This window comes from Monodon monoceros, unplaced genomic scaffold, assembly GCF_005190385.1.
Source record: "Monodon monoceros isolate NGI ecotype Baffin Bay Population unplaced genomic scaffold, NGI_Narwhal_1 Super_Scaffold_19, whole genome shotgun sequence".
In the NCBI taxonomy this organism is placed as follows: domain Eukaryota; kingdom Metazoa; phylum Chordata; class Mammalia; order Artiodactyla; family Monodontidae; genus Monodon; species Monodon monoceros.
The window spans coordinates 66,838,301-66,854,105 of NW_021703775.1; the positions used below are offsets into that span (position 1 = coordinate 66,838,301).

The 15,805-nt window shown below is 40.2% G+C and overlaps 3 protein-coding genes across 7 annotated transcripts in view; 1 reads left to right on the plus strand and 2 right to left on the minus strand.

Annotated features, from left to right (window-relative positions):
• The window catches only part of BABAM2 (BRISC and BRCA1 A complex member 2), a 475,326-nt gene extending 464,484 nt beyond the window's left edge, over window positions 1-10,842 (minus strand). The window contains exons 1-3 of one of the 4 annotated variants that reach the window (XM_029231734.1): window positions 8,775-10,842; window positions 8,425-8,494; window positions 7,411-7,470 (exon numbers count right to left, since the gene is read on the minus strand). The gene's annotated coding sequence lies outside the window, so the exon portion shown is untranslated. Of the gene's footprint in view, window positions 1-7,410; window positions 7,503-8,424; window positions 8,495-8,585 lie in introns of all 4 variants that reach the window. The other 3 variants (XM_029231733.1, XM_029231732.1, XM_029231730.1) reach the window with 3 other exon arrangements.
• The window catches only part of RBKS (ribokinase), a 74,057-nt gene that overhangs the window by 28,914 nt on the left and 29,338 nt on the right, over window positions 1-15,805 (plus strand). For both annotated transcript variants that reach the window (XM_029231728.1, XM_029231729.1), the window contains exons 6-7: window positions 7,237-7,328; window positions 12,454-12,642. In XM_029231728.1, the coding sequence (XP_029087561.1) occupies window positions 7,237-7,328; window positions 12,454-12,642 (281 nt within the window). The remainder of the gene's footprint in view (window positions 1-7,236; window positions 7,329-12,453; window positions 12,643-15,805) is intronic.
• MRPL33 (mitochondrial ribosomal protein L33) overlaps window positions 13,839-15,805 on the minus strand; it is a 42,040-nt gene continuing 40,073 nt past the window's right edge. The window contains exon 7 of the transcript XR_003794869.1: window positions 13,839-13,943. The gene's annotated coding sequence lies outside the window, so the exon portion shown is untranslated. The remainder of the gene's footprint in view (window positions 13,944-15,805) is intronic.

Sequence of the window (15,805 nt, forward strand, 5' to 3'; positions counted from 1 at the left end):
CTTTTTTACCACCGACTAGTGGGGAAAGTGTCTTCTGAGTTAGAATCCCATTTCTGTTCCTTGTTAGCTTTGTGGTCTTAGCAGAATTATCTGACTTTTCTGAGCCTTGTCTGTTAAATGCATACAGAAATACTCCCCTACAGAATTGGTCTAAGAACGAAATAAAATATGATGCCAAGGATGGTGTAGTACCTCTCAGTAAACACCAATTTTCTTTTCTCTTTCACGTCTCTCTTTAAATTAAAATTAGGATAATATCCTGATCTCAGCACCCTTTGGTCAAAAAAATCAAAATAAAAAGTAGCCACTCTAAGACAGTGGCTTCTCCTTGATATTGTGGCCATAGTTCTGTGAATTATACTAAGAAGGAAATAGGGAGAGAACCACATTGACTTTTCCAGATAAAACTTTCTCATCAAGATACAAAACCAAAAAAAAAGAAGAAGAAAAAGAACAGTAAGTGTGTGTATGTATCTGTGTGTTTATATAAGTGATTCTCTCAAAGTGTATAGTGTTCTACATAGCAATAAATGGAAAATAAGTTACTGAAATGATTTTGTGGAGAATTTTAAAATGTATGTCCTGATTTAACAAATTTCCTCTTGGCAAAACAACATGCTGTGGCAAATTCTCACTGACATTTAATGTATTTTTAATGGACTCGAAGCTGTCAGAAAGAATTTTAAGCCAAAACCCATTTGGTTACATTTTCTCAGGGTGTCACAGATAAAGTCTAAGGCTTATGGTGAGCATTCTCTGCAATGACTGCACCCATCGTAATCAGGTGATGTGAGTACACCGTGCCACTTCATTCATGTTCCTGTCTTTCCTTGTACAGGTCAAAGTATATTCTCATGGAACTTCTTTTTTTCCTACTGTCCCTTCTCAGAGATGACTGTTCCCTCTGTCCTAGTCTAATGGCCTGTCACCTACCCATCTTGTGGCAGAGAGAAAGGTACAGGAACCACAGTTGAGGAGCTAACCTCTCACAGGTGAGGCTAGAGTTACCCAGAGGGACAGGCAGCCTGACTCGGGCTGTCATTTGGGTGGGGGGGGGCGTCCAGCAATGCCTCCTCCATCACCTGCCAGGCAGCTCTTCTAGTCGAGGAGCTGGAGGATCTGGGGCATCAGGAATGGGTCGGGGTAGGTGATGGAGGGCCAAAGATCACCTAGCCTACTTCACATTGTTACTGAGAGCCAGCATGCCTAAGTAGTGATTCTGCATGATCTTTCTTATATAGTAATATTGGAAGTAGTAATTCCTGCACTTATATGTACTTTACAGTTTATAAAGCACTTTCATATACATTTGATCCTCAGAAAAAACCTTATGACAAAAATATGGCAGGCATTCTTCTCCCAGATTGAAGGCAAGAAGACAGACTCGGAGAAGTTAAGTAATTAGCTCAACCAAGGTCACTGTAGAAACCAGGATTCCAGACTCCAAGACCCAAGTTCTGTATCCTAGAGCACATTTTAAGTAAAGAAACTGCCACATCCCATTGATATCAAGGAACTAAGCCTTTATGAAGAGAATCTCTAGAAAAGTGAAATCCATGAATTGTAACAATGTCCAACATGTAGCCTAAGCTTTGAGTGTTATTACTGCTCGAGTCACAGAGACAAGACCCTAGAGTGTTCTCAGCAATGTGTCCCCTATCTGCAAATGCCCATGCACACAGGAGCCTCTGTCTAGAACTCAACTGGTCCCCATTTGGTAGTTACCAGTCAGACACAGCTTAGATTTTATACTATGAGTGGTGTGTGTGTGTGTGTGTGTGTGTGTGTGTGTGTGTGTGTGTGTGTGTGTGTGTGTGTGTGTGTTTGAATTTAATGCATCTTCATTCTCACCTGAGAGAAGAGTGGTACAATGAAAGGAGCACTGATTTGGGAGTCATGAAGTACGGCTTTGAATTCAGAATCAATCACTTACCAAATAGGGGACCTCATGCAAGTAAGTCAGTTCCTTGCACTGAGCCTCATTTTATTCTGTGAAACAAGGGAATTGGACTGAGAGCTCTCACAGTTCCTCAGTGTCGCAATGTGAGAATGGGCTGATCACAGAGCAGGCCCGGCAGAGCATAAAGACCTGTCGAGTGCTGAGTGTCCTGTCCATTACCCCACAAGGCTGCATATGTGCTAATCAGCATTATTCCATCTACAAGGAAGATGGTAAAATCCATGTCATCATCATCATCTATGGGTTTATTATCACAGCTCCCTTATCTATATACTTAGCTGTGTACTTACAAGCAGTGACGTTTGAATTAAACACATTGTATAATTAGATTATGTATCAGTTGTTAAAATACAGAGGAAAAGACCCCCCGCCTTCATCTTTGAATATACTTTCTCAGAAATCGCTCTCTTTACCAATGAAAGCATTGGTTTTAAACAGCACCTGCAACACCAAAAATGACTTGGGAGCCCTCTACAGCCCCCTCCTCTCTAGGTCACAGTGGTGTGAGGTAGGCCCACGGCAGAGCTGGTGGTACAGCTGCTTGTGATGAAATTATGCCTGTTGGTTCTGGTCTTTATATCCATTTCAAAGCAAATGGGACATTACAGGAACAATTATAAATAATTGAGATTGTAAGATCGCCAAGATTAAACTCTAGGTAGGACACAAAATATCTTTTAATGACACTTTAGTCCTTTTCCATTTGGCAAACAGAATTTCTTGGCTGGCCACCTTGACTTTCACAATAACATGGTCCAGCACATAGCCCAAGCTTTGGGTGTTTTTGATGCTCAAGTCACAGAGAAGAACCTCTAGAGTGGGAGACTGCCAAGCCAGTGTTTTGGGTAGCCCAACCTTCCTATGGTTTCTTTACTTAGGGTGATTTTCTTCCCCTGTTTCTCTGAGCTCGTTATTAGGGCCTTCTTAACTGTCCAGCCCCCTGCCCTCCATGGTGACATCATTAAGAGCTTCCACCTCATTTTCCTGTCTTTGCGCCTGTACAATTGCCTCCCTGGGCCTCACCAGTTCCTCACTGACATTATTGCACCAGCCATTGACATGCTGTTAAGACAACTGGGAGTTTAGTCCGTCATACGTTGTAATGAATAATAATTACTGTTGGGTGCTGTCAGTCACCTCTGCAACTTCAAGTTACTCCACGGTACATCCTGTGTTCTCTAGTTTTGCATGGTTCCAGGATGACATCAGTTTTTTTTTTCATCTTGACTATTACAAATTTGCATTCTTCTTTGATGAACTACATCTACTAGTTCTTCGCTTTTTTTTCATCATGGTGAAGTATTCATGCTTATTTATGGTAGCATGAGCCAAAGAGACTCCTTTCTTTATGGTATTTTCACTGTTCCCCTAAATTTAGTTATTAGACTCTAAGCCTATGTATCCAGTTTCTTTTGGTAAGAATGCTTTCCCTTGGTAAGATACAGGCAAATAAGATTTGCTTGATTTTTATACAGTATTTACAGTCAAATTAAATTGTAGAATTTCTCAATCCAGCAGTTGTTGCTTAAAATTCAATGTCACTGTTTCTTTAAAATTTGTTTTTGGGACTTCCCTGGTGATGCAGTGGTTAAGAATCCTCCTGCCAATGCAGGGGATACGGGTTCGAGCCCTGGTCGGGGAAGATCCCACATGCTATGGAGCAACTAAGCCCATGTGCCACAACTACTGAGCCTGCGCTCTAGAGCCAGCGAGCCACAACTACTGAGCCCACGTGCCACAACTACTGAAGCCCACGCACCTAGAGCCCGTGCTCCTCAACAAGAGAAGCCACTGCAATGAGAAGCCTGTGCACCACAATGAGGAGTAGCCCCTGCTTGCCGCAACAAGAGAAAGCCCATGTGCAGCAACTAAGACCCAGCACAGCCAAAAATAAATAAATAAAATAATTTCTTTTGTTTTTATTGTGAAAAATTTCAAGTATGGTAAACTCATATATACTCTCATTTAGCTTCAACAATTATCAACACTTGGCCAATCTTGTTTCATCTATACCCCAACTTATTACTCCCATCCCCCATTGCAACCTTGGATTATTTTGAAGCAAAACCCAGACATTACATCATTTCACTCACAGTGTACTCATTTTTTCCATTACATCATTTCACTCACAGTGTACTCATTTTTTCTTTTTTTTAATCTGTTGTGTATCTATACACTAGCAATTCTTTTTTTAATTAATGAATTTATTTATTAATTTTTGGCTGCGTTGGGTCTTTGTTGCCGCACGCTGGCTTTCTCTAGTTGCAGCGAACGGGGGCTACTCTTTGTTGCGGTGCACAGGCTTCACATTGCGGTGGCTTCTCTTGTTGCGGAGCACAGGCTCTAAGCACGCGAGCTTCAGTAGTTGTGGCACACGGGCTTAGTTGCTCCGTGGCATGTGAGATCTTCCCGGACCAGGGATTGAACCCGTGTCCCCTGCATTGGCAGGCAGATTCTTAACCACTGTGCCACCAGGGAAGCCCAGGTACTCGTTTTTTGATGTGAGATATTATATATATTTTAAGAATTATGTCTTTCATGATGTATAGCAGTTAATCTGTGGTCAGATTCATTCTCAGCCTTTTGTAACTAATCACTTATTAGTTTAGTGAGTAACCTCTCAGACTTTTCTATGTAAGTGTATAAATGTAAATACACATACAGTTATGTTTTATTTGTTTTGTTCAAAGTGAGGGAGATCCTACCATAGACTTTATTATAAAACTGCCTTTTTCACTTATAAATAAATTATAGAAGTCTTTATGTGGCAAAACAGAGATCTGCTTCATTCTTTTGAACAGCAGCAGGGCATTCCATTGGACGTATGTGTCATAATTTTTTATCCACTCTGATAGATACTTAGGTTTCTTTTGGTTTTTTTTCTGTTACAAGCAGAGCTGAATGAGCATCACTGTACCTCATCTTTGCAGGCCTGTGTATGTCTGTAGGACAGGGTTAGAAAAGGAATTGCTGGATCAAGGATCTTTTAGGATAAAATGGAACTTTTATAAGAAGAATGGCTCTACCCTATTGTTGCATACTGATAGCTTGCTCTAACTTGTGCTCAGAGCTGCTGAGTGCCGCTTTGAGGATCAGATTAGGTGAGCAATGGTGTTTCAGTTTAATGCTTGAGGAAAATAGGGAACAACATATTTATTTTGAAAACCTAAAAAGTAAACGGGTGTGTTAGAATGCTGGGCAATGATGGCTTTTATGCATAATTGACATCTCTGAGACCTTGCAGAAGCGGGAAAACCAATGAGAGAGATTTTTGCCAGGCTAAAAACTCCATCAGAAGGCAGAAGAGATGGGTGGACAGGCAGGGGTGTTGGGCTATGGGTAAAGGACAATATAGTAACAGTAATAATCCTTTACTTTTGTACAACACTTCATAGTTTACACAGGGCTCTTACATCCATGTTCTAATTTAAGCCCCACAATAACCCTGCGCAAAAATATGAAGAGCCAAAAATATACCATAGAATTTCTGTGAGTGGACATTCTGGATTCTAAAATAATGAAAATATGGGAATAGTGTTAGCCTATAAACCACTGGACGAGATCCACTGACTGAACCAAAATGTTAAGTAAGACCAAAGAAGGTGCAGCAGTAGATTAGCTAGCCTCCCCAGGCAGAATTAGTGGACACCTTCCACTAGTCACATGCTGATACACATCTCCCTAGGAACGTGGAATGCATCAGCGCCAAACTAGCCATGGAAGAGCCACGTGGAGAACTTCTCAATGTGCACGCTCACTGACCTTACCCCCAGAGATTCTGATTCAGTGGGTTTGAGGTGGAGCCCAGAAGTCAGGCATTTTAATAAGCTGTCCTAGTGAGGCTGATATGCAGCCAAGTTGGTGAACCACTGTTCTAGAAGAGTCTCTGGGGACTGCAGCTAGAGAGTTTTACTCTATGAGTCTATAGTAAATTAAGGTTACTGAACACCCCTAAGTCCGTGGACCTGGGTAGAAGAAAGAAGACCAACCAATCTAGTTGGGCACTCTGGTGGATAAGTGTTTTGACAGAGGGACAGCTTCCTATGAATATAAGTTCTAAATACTTAAAAAAACAATTTACAAAGTTCCAGAACAAAGGCTGTTTTTAAATATTGTGAATTGCCATGGGGGGCTTGTGTTGCTATGGACAAAGTCCTGGCCTAGAGAGGCAACCACTTTAGAAACGACCAAACCCTGGACTTCAAGCTGGAGGACCCTGGGTAGGGGCCCAGCTTAACCATCTCCCAGTGTTAGAACCTTAGACTGACCTCATCTCTCTGAGGTTCACTTTCCTTCTCTGAAAAATGTACTTCTTCTAACACTGCAATGGCCGTGACATTCTCATTTTTCCTCTTTCCGCTGTCCCCATCCATCCTCCTCTTGTAGTCTGAGCTAGCTCTTAGCCTGATTCAATTTCTCCTCCTTTATCAACCTTTCCTTTACATTCCCAGATTGCCCACAGAAGCCAAGACTATAAGCTTTTGTGTGAATGTGTATGTTTGCATGAGTAAGTGCAACATATTTGGAAGACATACATATAGGTGTTCAAAACGTGGATGTGTACATGAACTTCCTACTTACCATTCTTACCAGGAAATTTTTAAGCTCTTCATTGTTTCCTTTCTATCATCTCTTTTTTACTTTCCTGGAAAATGGATTTATGAACTAGCCTTGCATCTAAACACTCACAGTAACCCACAAAAATGTTCACCAGCCTGCATGTTCACATTTATACATGTCCTTTCATGCCACAACATTCAAATTTTTCTTTAATGTTCTTGTTGTCCTTTGTCATAACTTTGTAATCACCTTAGTTGTAAATATTGATGCTTGCCCTTGAAGCTGAAATGTTGTAAAGTAAAAAGTAGAGCAAATGGACATAACAAGGAATTGCTACTAGGCTATCACGGAGATTGAGATTCCAGACTTTTCTACATCTGTAACTAAGTTGATTTTTTTTTTTTTTTTGCCATACACGGGCCTCTCACTGTTGTGGCCTCTCCCGTTGTGGAGCACAGGCTCTGGACGCTCAGGCTCAGCGGCCATGGCTTATGGGCCCAGCCGCTCCGCGGCATGTGGGATCTTCCCGGACCGGGGCACAAACCCGTGTCCCCTGCATCGGCAGGTGGACTCTCAACCACTGCGCCACCAGGGAAGCCCTGATTTTTAATCTAATGGGGAAAATGGTTGTACTTGGGGATTTCCCTTACTCAATGTCCATAAATGCACCATGTTAAAAACGATAACCACTGAAACCCTTTTTCACTCCTTTGTAGTAAAAACACTGTTCAACCCAGCGCCTGCCATTGCTGACCTAGACCCCCAGTTCTACACTCTCTCAGATGTGTTCTGCTGCAATGAAAGTGAGGTAAGGATGGAAGGTTTTGCTAATTCCTTGAGAAACCAGAAGACTTTCATGTACGTGGATAAAGCAAAGAAACAGGACTTACCTCATCAACTTGATTGCATGTGAATTCTTGGGCATAACGAAAACAGATTTTTTTGGATGACTGGGATGTAGAAAAAAGGAAACTAGTGAGTCCTAGAAGAAAAAGGATTCCCTGAGTCATACCCATAATTGGGCATTTATCAAACCTCAGCTAATTTTAGTCCCCACCCTGCCCTCATACTATTAGTTTCTGTTTTCTTTTTTAATCATTCCATATTGTATGGACTAATTACTGTTAGTATTAGAGTTGCCAGAGATAGCAAACAAAAATACAGGATGCCCAGTTAAACTTGAATTTCAGGTAAATAAGGAATAATATACTAAACATACCATAAAATTATTTGTTGTTTAACTGAGAGTCCTATATTTTATCAAGCAGTGCTAACTAATGTACAACACTGGAGCATTTGCATTCTGTTGTGAAGACCCTGTGATTGCACTGGTGGACAGACAGAGGTTCTCCATTGATGCCATGGGAAGCCCTGGTGGCCACTCTGTTAGGGGAGCACCGTCTCAGTCCACCTGAGGGTCATAATGTATATATCTGCATAAAATCTCTATCAATATATTCATATCGTGCCATTCTAAAGCATTTTAGGAAGAAAATTTCAATATTTTCCCTCTTATAGGACAAACAGTATTAGACCAGCACTCTCCTCCAACATTGGGAGGCAAGACATATTATACAATGCAACATACAGAGAAAGAAAGTTTATAATTAACGACCTATTAGTTTTTCATTTGGTGCAAAGGCTGAATGAAGGTTTCTAGGATTTCCTGACCTGCCTTTTTATTAACTTCATCTCTCAGAACATAAAGGAAATAAGAAAGAAGACTGCAACAAGGAAGCTAATTTTAAGAAGCCACAATAGGTTATGCAATATTTTTGAGCAACCACCATGGCCAGGCATTGTGCTAGGAAACAGGAATTGCTGGAGAGAGTGACCATTTCACAATAAGAAGTTAGATTACCCTCAATGCCAAACTGGCTTAGATTTCCCTGCTAGATACTTACAGAGCATCTCTAATGATTCTTCAGACACTCATCACAGCATGGACTGCTTGTTCAATACCTCTGTCTTCTCCTGGGAAAGAACAGACATCTCTTATTCACTATTGTATCCCAATGGCTATCTATTGCTGTATAATAAATTACCCCCAAATCTAGTAGCTTACAACAACAGGAATTATTTATTGTCTGTCATGGTATCTGTGCATCAGGAATCGAGACAGGACACAGTATGGCTTGTTTCTCCTCTACGATATCTGGGGTCTCATCTGGAAGACTCAAAGACTGGAATCATCTGAACCTTCTTTCACTCACATGCTTGCTAGTTGATGCTGGCCATTGGCCAGAACACTTACACATGGCTTCTGCTTGTGGCCTGGGCTTCTTCACCATATGGAAGCTGGGTTCCAACAAGATACAGTCTCCTGAGAAGGGGTGAGGGAGAGAGAGCGCCAGAGCCTGGCAGAAGACATGGTGGCTTTTATGACTTAGCTTTGGAAGTCACACAGCATCTCTTCTGGCCCACTCTATTGATTGACGTAGGGAAGTCCACCCTGGTACCCCACCTCTCAATAGAAGGTTGTCATTGTCACAGTGTGAAAAGAGCATGTATGATGTGATACATATTGACAGTTATCTTTAGAAATTATCATCTGTTATACTGTGCTCTGCACAGAGTTGGCACCTAGTAAATGCTTATTGAATGAATGAATAAATGAATGAACTCTGGTCTTTAAGGAAATTGATCTCAAAGGGAACTCTATTCAATACTCTGTGATGACCTATATGGGAATAGAATCTAAAACATAGTGGATATATGTATATGTGTGGCTGATTCACTTTGCTGTACAGCAGAAACTAACACAGCATTGTGAATCAACTATACTCCAATAAAAATTAATTTTAAAAAACTTAATGGAAAAAAGAAAAATTTTTAAAGCTTAACATTCTCATAGATGACTTCTAATCATGATAACAATGTAAATTCATGCTTTAAGATATTCCCTCTGTGCCACACACAAACCATTGATATATAAATACAAAAAGAGACAATGAAAATATACTCACAAGCTCAAAAACAAGATAAATAACTCCACAGATCAGAAATGGAACAGAATCACAGAGATTCAGCCTTGGGTGTGCTGTACTCCAGTCCCAGAAGCTGGCATTGCCTCCCATGGGTAATGGGCACTGAAAGTGTGCCACTCATGTGAGACTGGAGCAGTGCCCAGGCTAGAAACCAGAGATGCTGGGCTAAGGCCTCTCTGCTAAGGAAAAAGAGTGGAAGAAGCTGCTATGCCTGCTGCTTGAGGCTATAACATATAGAAAGCTCCCAACCTGCAGAGACAGGAGGACAGAGAGCCTGCCTCTGATCAGGAAGAAAACCAAGCCAACTGATGACTTAGTGACTGGATTGGCGGTTAGTGCCAGAACCCCCCAGAACAGGAACTCTCTGTTGCCGACCTAACACCTGGCTCTGGTTTAGAGACCCTTGGGGACCTAGTGGATGCAGCTGTAAAACCACTAGAAAGGCAGGGATAAACCTGATTGGAGTGAAATGTGCAGACTCTCCAACTCACTGCGAGCAGAGTGAGCCTGCAGATGAGGAAATGTACTGCTGCTAGAGATCCAGCAAAATCAACAATCTGAAGAGAAATCTGCCCAAGATGAAATTCAAATAATAAAACAACACAAAAAGACTTTTAAAGTAAGTATGATTAAGATTCTCATTCTTTAAAAAAGGAGAAGAAATTGTGAAAGAAAAACAGAATCAAAGCAACAGTCTGTGAATATGAAAACCAACCAATTAGAAGTCCTGAAAATGAAAAAGTCATTGAAAAATTTTTAAAGCACTCATTAGAAAGATAAACATCAGACATGAACTGAAAGAGAATCTTGATCAATTCACCTGGAGGTAGAAAACTCAATTCACCTAGAAAATAGCATGGAAAGAAAAATAGTTTCAACTGTTAAAGAGGAAGTTAGCAGCTTGAGAGGCTTCAACATGTGTCAAATTGGAATGAAGGAAGAAGAGAATGGAGGGAACTGAAGAGAAGCTATGTTAGAGGGAAAACTGCAAGGTGTTTTCTAGAACTGAGAAAAGGCATGAGCTCTCAAAAGATCAGAAGTGTGTTAAAAGTACCGCATAAGATAAATAAATATAACTTTCTGCTAACATACATTTTAGTGGAACTGCATAAAATCAAGGGGTTTAATAAAGATAAAAATATTTTTAAATAGCCAGAGGAAAAAGGATTACATGCTTGTAAAAAGGGAAAATGGAAAAAACCAAATTGTCCATGAAAAAGAAAACAGATTTTGTTTAAACTGTAGCATGTATCTGCAGTATGGAATACAGTGCAGTTTTTTTTAGAAAGCTACATATATCAACACAAATTTTAAAATGTTAAGGTGAAAAGTACAATACTAAGTAATATATATGGAAAATATCATTTAATTTCTTTAAAGAAAACTATTGGAAGCAAATAAAGTAAAATTTAATAAAGTAAAATGTACTAAAGGTGGGTGGTAGGTACATGAGTGTTTGTGCATTATTTTTCATGTTCAGGATTTTTCATTAAAGAATAGCTGTTTAAAACGTTTTTAAAAACCAGAAGAAATCGATATTTCTGAAAATAAACTATCCAACTCAACAGAAATATCCCAGTAATGAAGATCAATGCAAAACTTATAAAAAGAAAAAAGAAAGTGGCCTCACAGTATAACCCACACAGACTGAAAGAAAGGGTCTATGGAAAAGATGGTAAGGGGGGCGCTGGGGGGTACATGGTCAAGTTAATGAAACACATGCTCCTGGGAAGACTGACACCAAGAATGAGCAGACACTGTGGGATGATTTACAGGCACCAAGAAGGGTTAGTCTGGGCACATTCAGAGCAAGCACAGGAAGGGATATACCCATTCTTAGGAAGAGACAGTATATGATTAAACTGTAATAGAGAAAAGACAAAATTTGGTTATAAGCTTTCTAAGTCAAAAAGTATCATATAATTCATCTAGTCCAGTGAATTTTCAGCTGCCAATCCCAGAACCATAAAGGTTCCCTGGAGATGCTGGGCGGGTACCTGGGGGATGAGGAAGCAGGGCTGCAGCCCCTCACCCCTACTTCATCCAGAGGATTTTTTATATTCTAGGAGGAAACTACTGATCCTGTCCAAGCCCTACATTTTACAGACTTTATGTGACTTGGGGAAGTTTCCAGAGTTAGTGAGTAGTGGAGGTCTCTGAACATCAGCACATTGCTTTTTCTGCTGTATATCAGAGCCTCTCCTACTCTGCTTCCATTTGCTCAAGCAAAACAAACAAAAGAAATGAGTGGTCTGCAAACTAGTAATATGCAAAAGGCATTATGGCCCAAGAGAAGCCTAAAAGAATTTAGGTGTGAAATTTATGGGTATGATTTATACCTAAAATCATTGGCAGTGGCCCCTTCCTTTCTTCTTTTCCTCCCTCCCCACTTCCCTTATTTCTTTTGTAAAACTCTCTTTGTTCCTCCTAACTCTTTACTATGAAAATCATCACAAATAAGGAAAAGCTGAATGGGCAATACAGTGAATACTCATATCCTCTCCACCAAAAAAGTTGTTAACATTTTGCTGCACTGGCTTCCCCTCTCCCCTGTGTGTATTTATTTTTGTTTTGGTTGAACTATTTGAAAGTTGCAGGCATGATCCCTCACCCCTAAATACTTCAGCTTGCATCTCCTAAGAGGAACCACAATACCATTATCACACCTAGGAAAATTATCAGTAATTCTATACTGTCATCTGATATTCAGGCCACATTCAAATTTCCCCAGTTGTCCCAAGAATGTCTTTTATAGCTTTTTTGTTGTCATTGTTATTATTGTTTTATTTTATTTATTTTCCTGAGCCAGTATCTACCAAAGTTCCCCACTGCATTGGTGGTTATGAAAAAGAAGGGAGACATCGCCTAGAAAAACAGATCTAATCTAGAAGCAGACCCAGTTACTTATTCTCACCACAGTTTCTCTTCTTTTTGTATGTATTTCAGGCTGAGATTCTGACCAGCCTTGAGGTCAGTAGCCCCTCGGATGCTGGGAAGGCTACGTTGGTGCTCATGGAAAGGGGCTGCCAGGTTGTAATCATCACCTTAGGTGCTGAAGGATGTGTGATGCTGTCACAGAAAGAACCTGTCCCAAAGCACATTCCCACAGAGAACGTCAAGGCTGTGGATACTACGGTAGGTTTTTCAATTTCAGAATCCTTTTTGTCCCTTGAAAATCATCATTTAGTAACTAAGATACTGCACCTGAATTTTTGGATCACGCGGTAGAGGCCCTTAGAGGTAATATGGGGGAAGCGGACAATCAGGCAGGAGAACTGTATCTTAACCTTTTCTAACCCACTGTAGGACTTTATACATGTCACTTAACCTCTCTGAGTCTGTTTTCTCATCCATAAAATTGGAATATCAGTAAAATTATAACCATATTACCTATATTCATTCATTCATTAAATAAGTATTTATTAAATACCTATTATATGCCAGTTATATATTAGGTACATATATATAGTGATGAACAAGACAAAGTCTCTGCCCTCATGGGGCCTAGATTTTAAACAATAAACACATCGCCGGGTCTTACAAGCCTCTTGTGTGGAATGAAATCACAAGGACCACTGGTTATTATATTGTAGTAATAATAGCATTACGACGTGCTCACTGTGTCTCTTTCACATACCTCTCATTTAATCTTTACAACAACCATATGAGGCAGGTACTATTATCCTCATTTTACAGATTTAGAAACTTGCTCTAGATCCTAATGCAAGGAAGTAGCAGAGCTGGAGGTTCAAAACTAAGACACTTGTGTGAGGTGCTATGTTAAGGATAAGCAGGTTAAGTGGACAAGTCACGGCTACAGAGCAGGGATGAAAAGGAAACAAGTTAGAAAAAGGCTCAGGGTTCCTCTAAAGCTGGGGAAATAAAAATTATTTGCTTATGGCCTAGACTAGAAAAGTAAGTAAACGTCAAGGACAAGAAATTAGAGTTGAGGAAGAATAAAAATTTTAGGGTTTTTACCTATAAGAAACTGACATATTATTATTTATAAAATGTTTATTTCTTTGCTTAGAAAAGACTTTAAAATGTGGGTCATTTATCAAAAAAAGAAGCCTAAGAGCATCTGATGAAGTTTTAGTTAAGAATATGCATTGAAATAGATAAGTGCAAGGAATGCTTTATTACATGAAATTACATCCTGATTGCCTTTGTGTGTGTGTGTGTCTTTTTTTTTTTTTAAGTTACTTACTTATTTATTTTGGCTGCGTTGGGTCTCCGTTGCTGCATGCAGGCTTACCCTAGTTGAGGTGAGCGGAGGGGCTACTCTTCGTTGCAGGGCGTGGGCTTCTCGCTGCGGTGGCTTCTCTTGTTGTGAAGCACGCGCTCTAGGCGCATGGGCTTCAGTAGTTGTGGCACACAGGTTTAGTTGCTCCATGGCATGTGGGATCTTCCCGGCCCAGGGCTCAAACACGTGTTCCCTGCATTGGCAGGCAGATTCTTAACCACTGCACCTCCAGGGAAGCCCCTGATTGCCTTTTAAAATGTCTTTTATCAGGAATTTGATAAACTATACTTGGCGATGTTATTCTCATCATATTTATTAATTTCTGAAACCATTAGTTTTTCTGTTTTGTCAAGGACAGTAACCTGAATTTGAGAGATTCCTTATTAGTTCTGAAGTCAATCCTGCATTAGACTAAAACTATTCCAGGTCCTGAACTAAAGCAGAAGAGTTTGTTCTTCTTTTGCTAAAAATAAAACGAAGGGTCCTCATGAAGCGATTGGACCTCTGTGACTGCCCAGAAGTGGCTCAGCCTCTGCTTTCAAAGTCTGTGTCAGTCACGACTCCTTTTGCTCATAAGCACCAGGAACACAACTCAAACGGCTTACACAGAACAAGGGATTTATTTGGTGCACATAAGTGGAAGGTTCGAAGGTACGGCAGAATGCAGAAGCTAAACCGTGTCATGAAGTTTACCCTCTCCCTGTCACCCTCTCCCTGTCAGCTCTGCTTGCCTTTTGGTGGGCTTTGAGCTCAGACAGGTGCCCTCCAGGTGGTGGTCCCTGGCAGCACCCTACTCACACTGTGCCTCACATCATGTCCCCATCCCCAGTGTCAAATAAAAATCAAAGAACTCTCATAAGAGGATGGGAAATGGATACTGATCAGAGTAAAACCACCCATGCCCACCATGGAACACTCATGTAGAAACGCACTGCTTGGGCATAGGATTAAATGATGGAGAAACTGGCCTTGGAACTGTTCAAATTTGAATCAGTAGTAATAATCCTCAAGAATTTCATGTTGAAGGATTGGATTTCACAGATCATGACAGATTATAACTTTGAGCATCTTATGTACAGCGATGTGCACCAAGGAGGTTTTCACACTTTGCTGATACAGTTTTGTGCTCTTTCATTTGGTTCCTTAGCACTTGCAGTTAATTTCTAGGTTTCAGGAAAGGTGAAACACAGTGAGAGTTCAGAGAGAACAGATTGCTTAATGCTTGGAGGCAGGAGAGAGAAAATGGGATCGGGAAGATCAGGACGCTGGATCGGGATCAGCAGGTTTTTTCTGTAAAGGGCCAGATGGTAAAGTTTTAGGCTTTACAGGCCATATGCATACATGCTCTGCTACAAATACTCAGCTCTACCATGGTAGCATGAAAGCATCCATAAACAACTTTGTATGCTATTGAAATTAAGTTAGTATTAATCTAAACTAGATTAAGGTGTTAACTGGAATCACCAGTGCAATCACTAAGAAAAGAACCAAAAAACAAAAAACACCTAAAAGAAACAAGATGATTAAAATGGTACACTAGAAAATATTTAACAAAAACAAGACGGTAATGGAGGAATAGAGGAATAAAGAAGCTACTGGAAGATATGCTATTGTAAACTGGGATAAAACTAAGACAGGAAGATATGAGATCCAGGAAACAGGTGATGCAACTTGAGAGAAGTCAGTGACGATGAGGGAAAGTTCCAGGACAATAGCTATGCAGGAAGTTCAGATTAGAGCAGGAGCATGGCGGGCTCTGGAAGGAATGTCTCCCAGAAACAAAAAAGAAAAAAGGAAAAAGAAAGAAATAGTGGAATATCCAGATATCCAGTGTGTTTGAATATGCACAAAAATTTTTAGCTCTTGTAGAATTTGATGATGAAGTAGTAATTAATATGTAGAAAACTGAGGAAATTTAAAAAAAGCAAATTTTTTCCTCTAGGTCATCTGGAATCTAAGGGGAAAAGGTATGGTTAAGTAAATATAAATTTTGTACACCACATGGCTATGAATACATAGTCATAACAATGTAAGTGCCAATTATTGATTTAACCA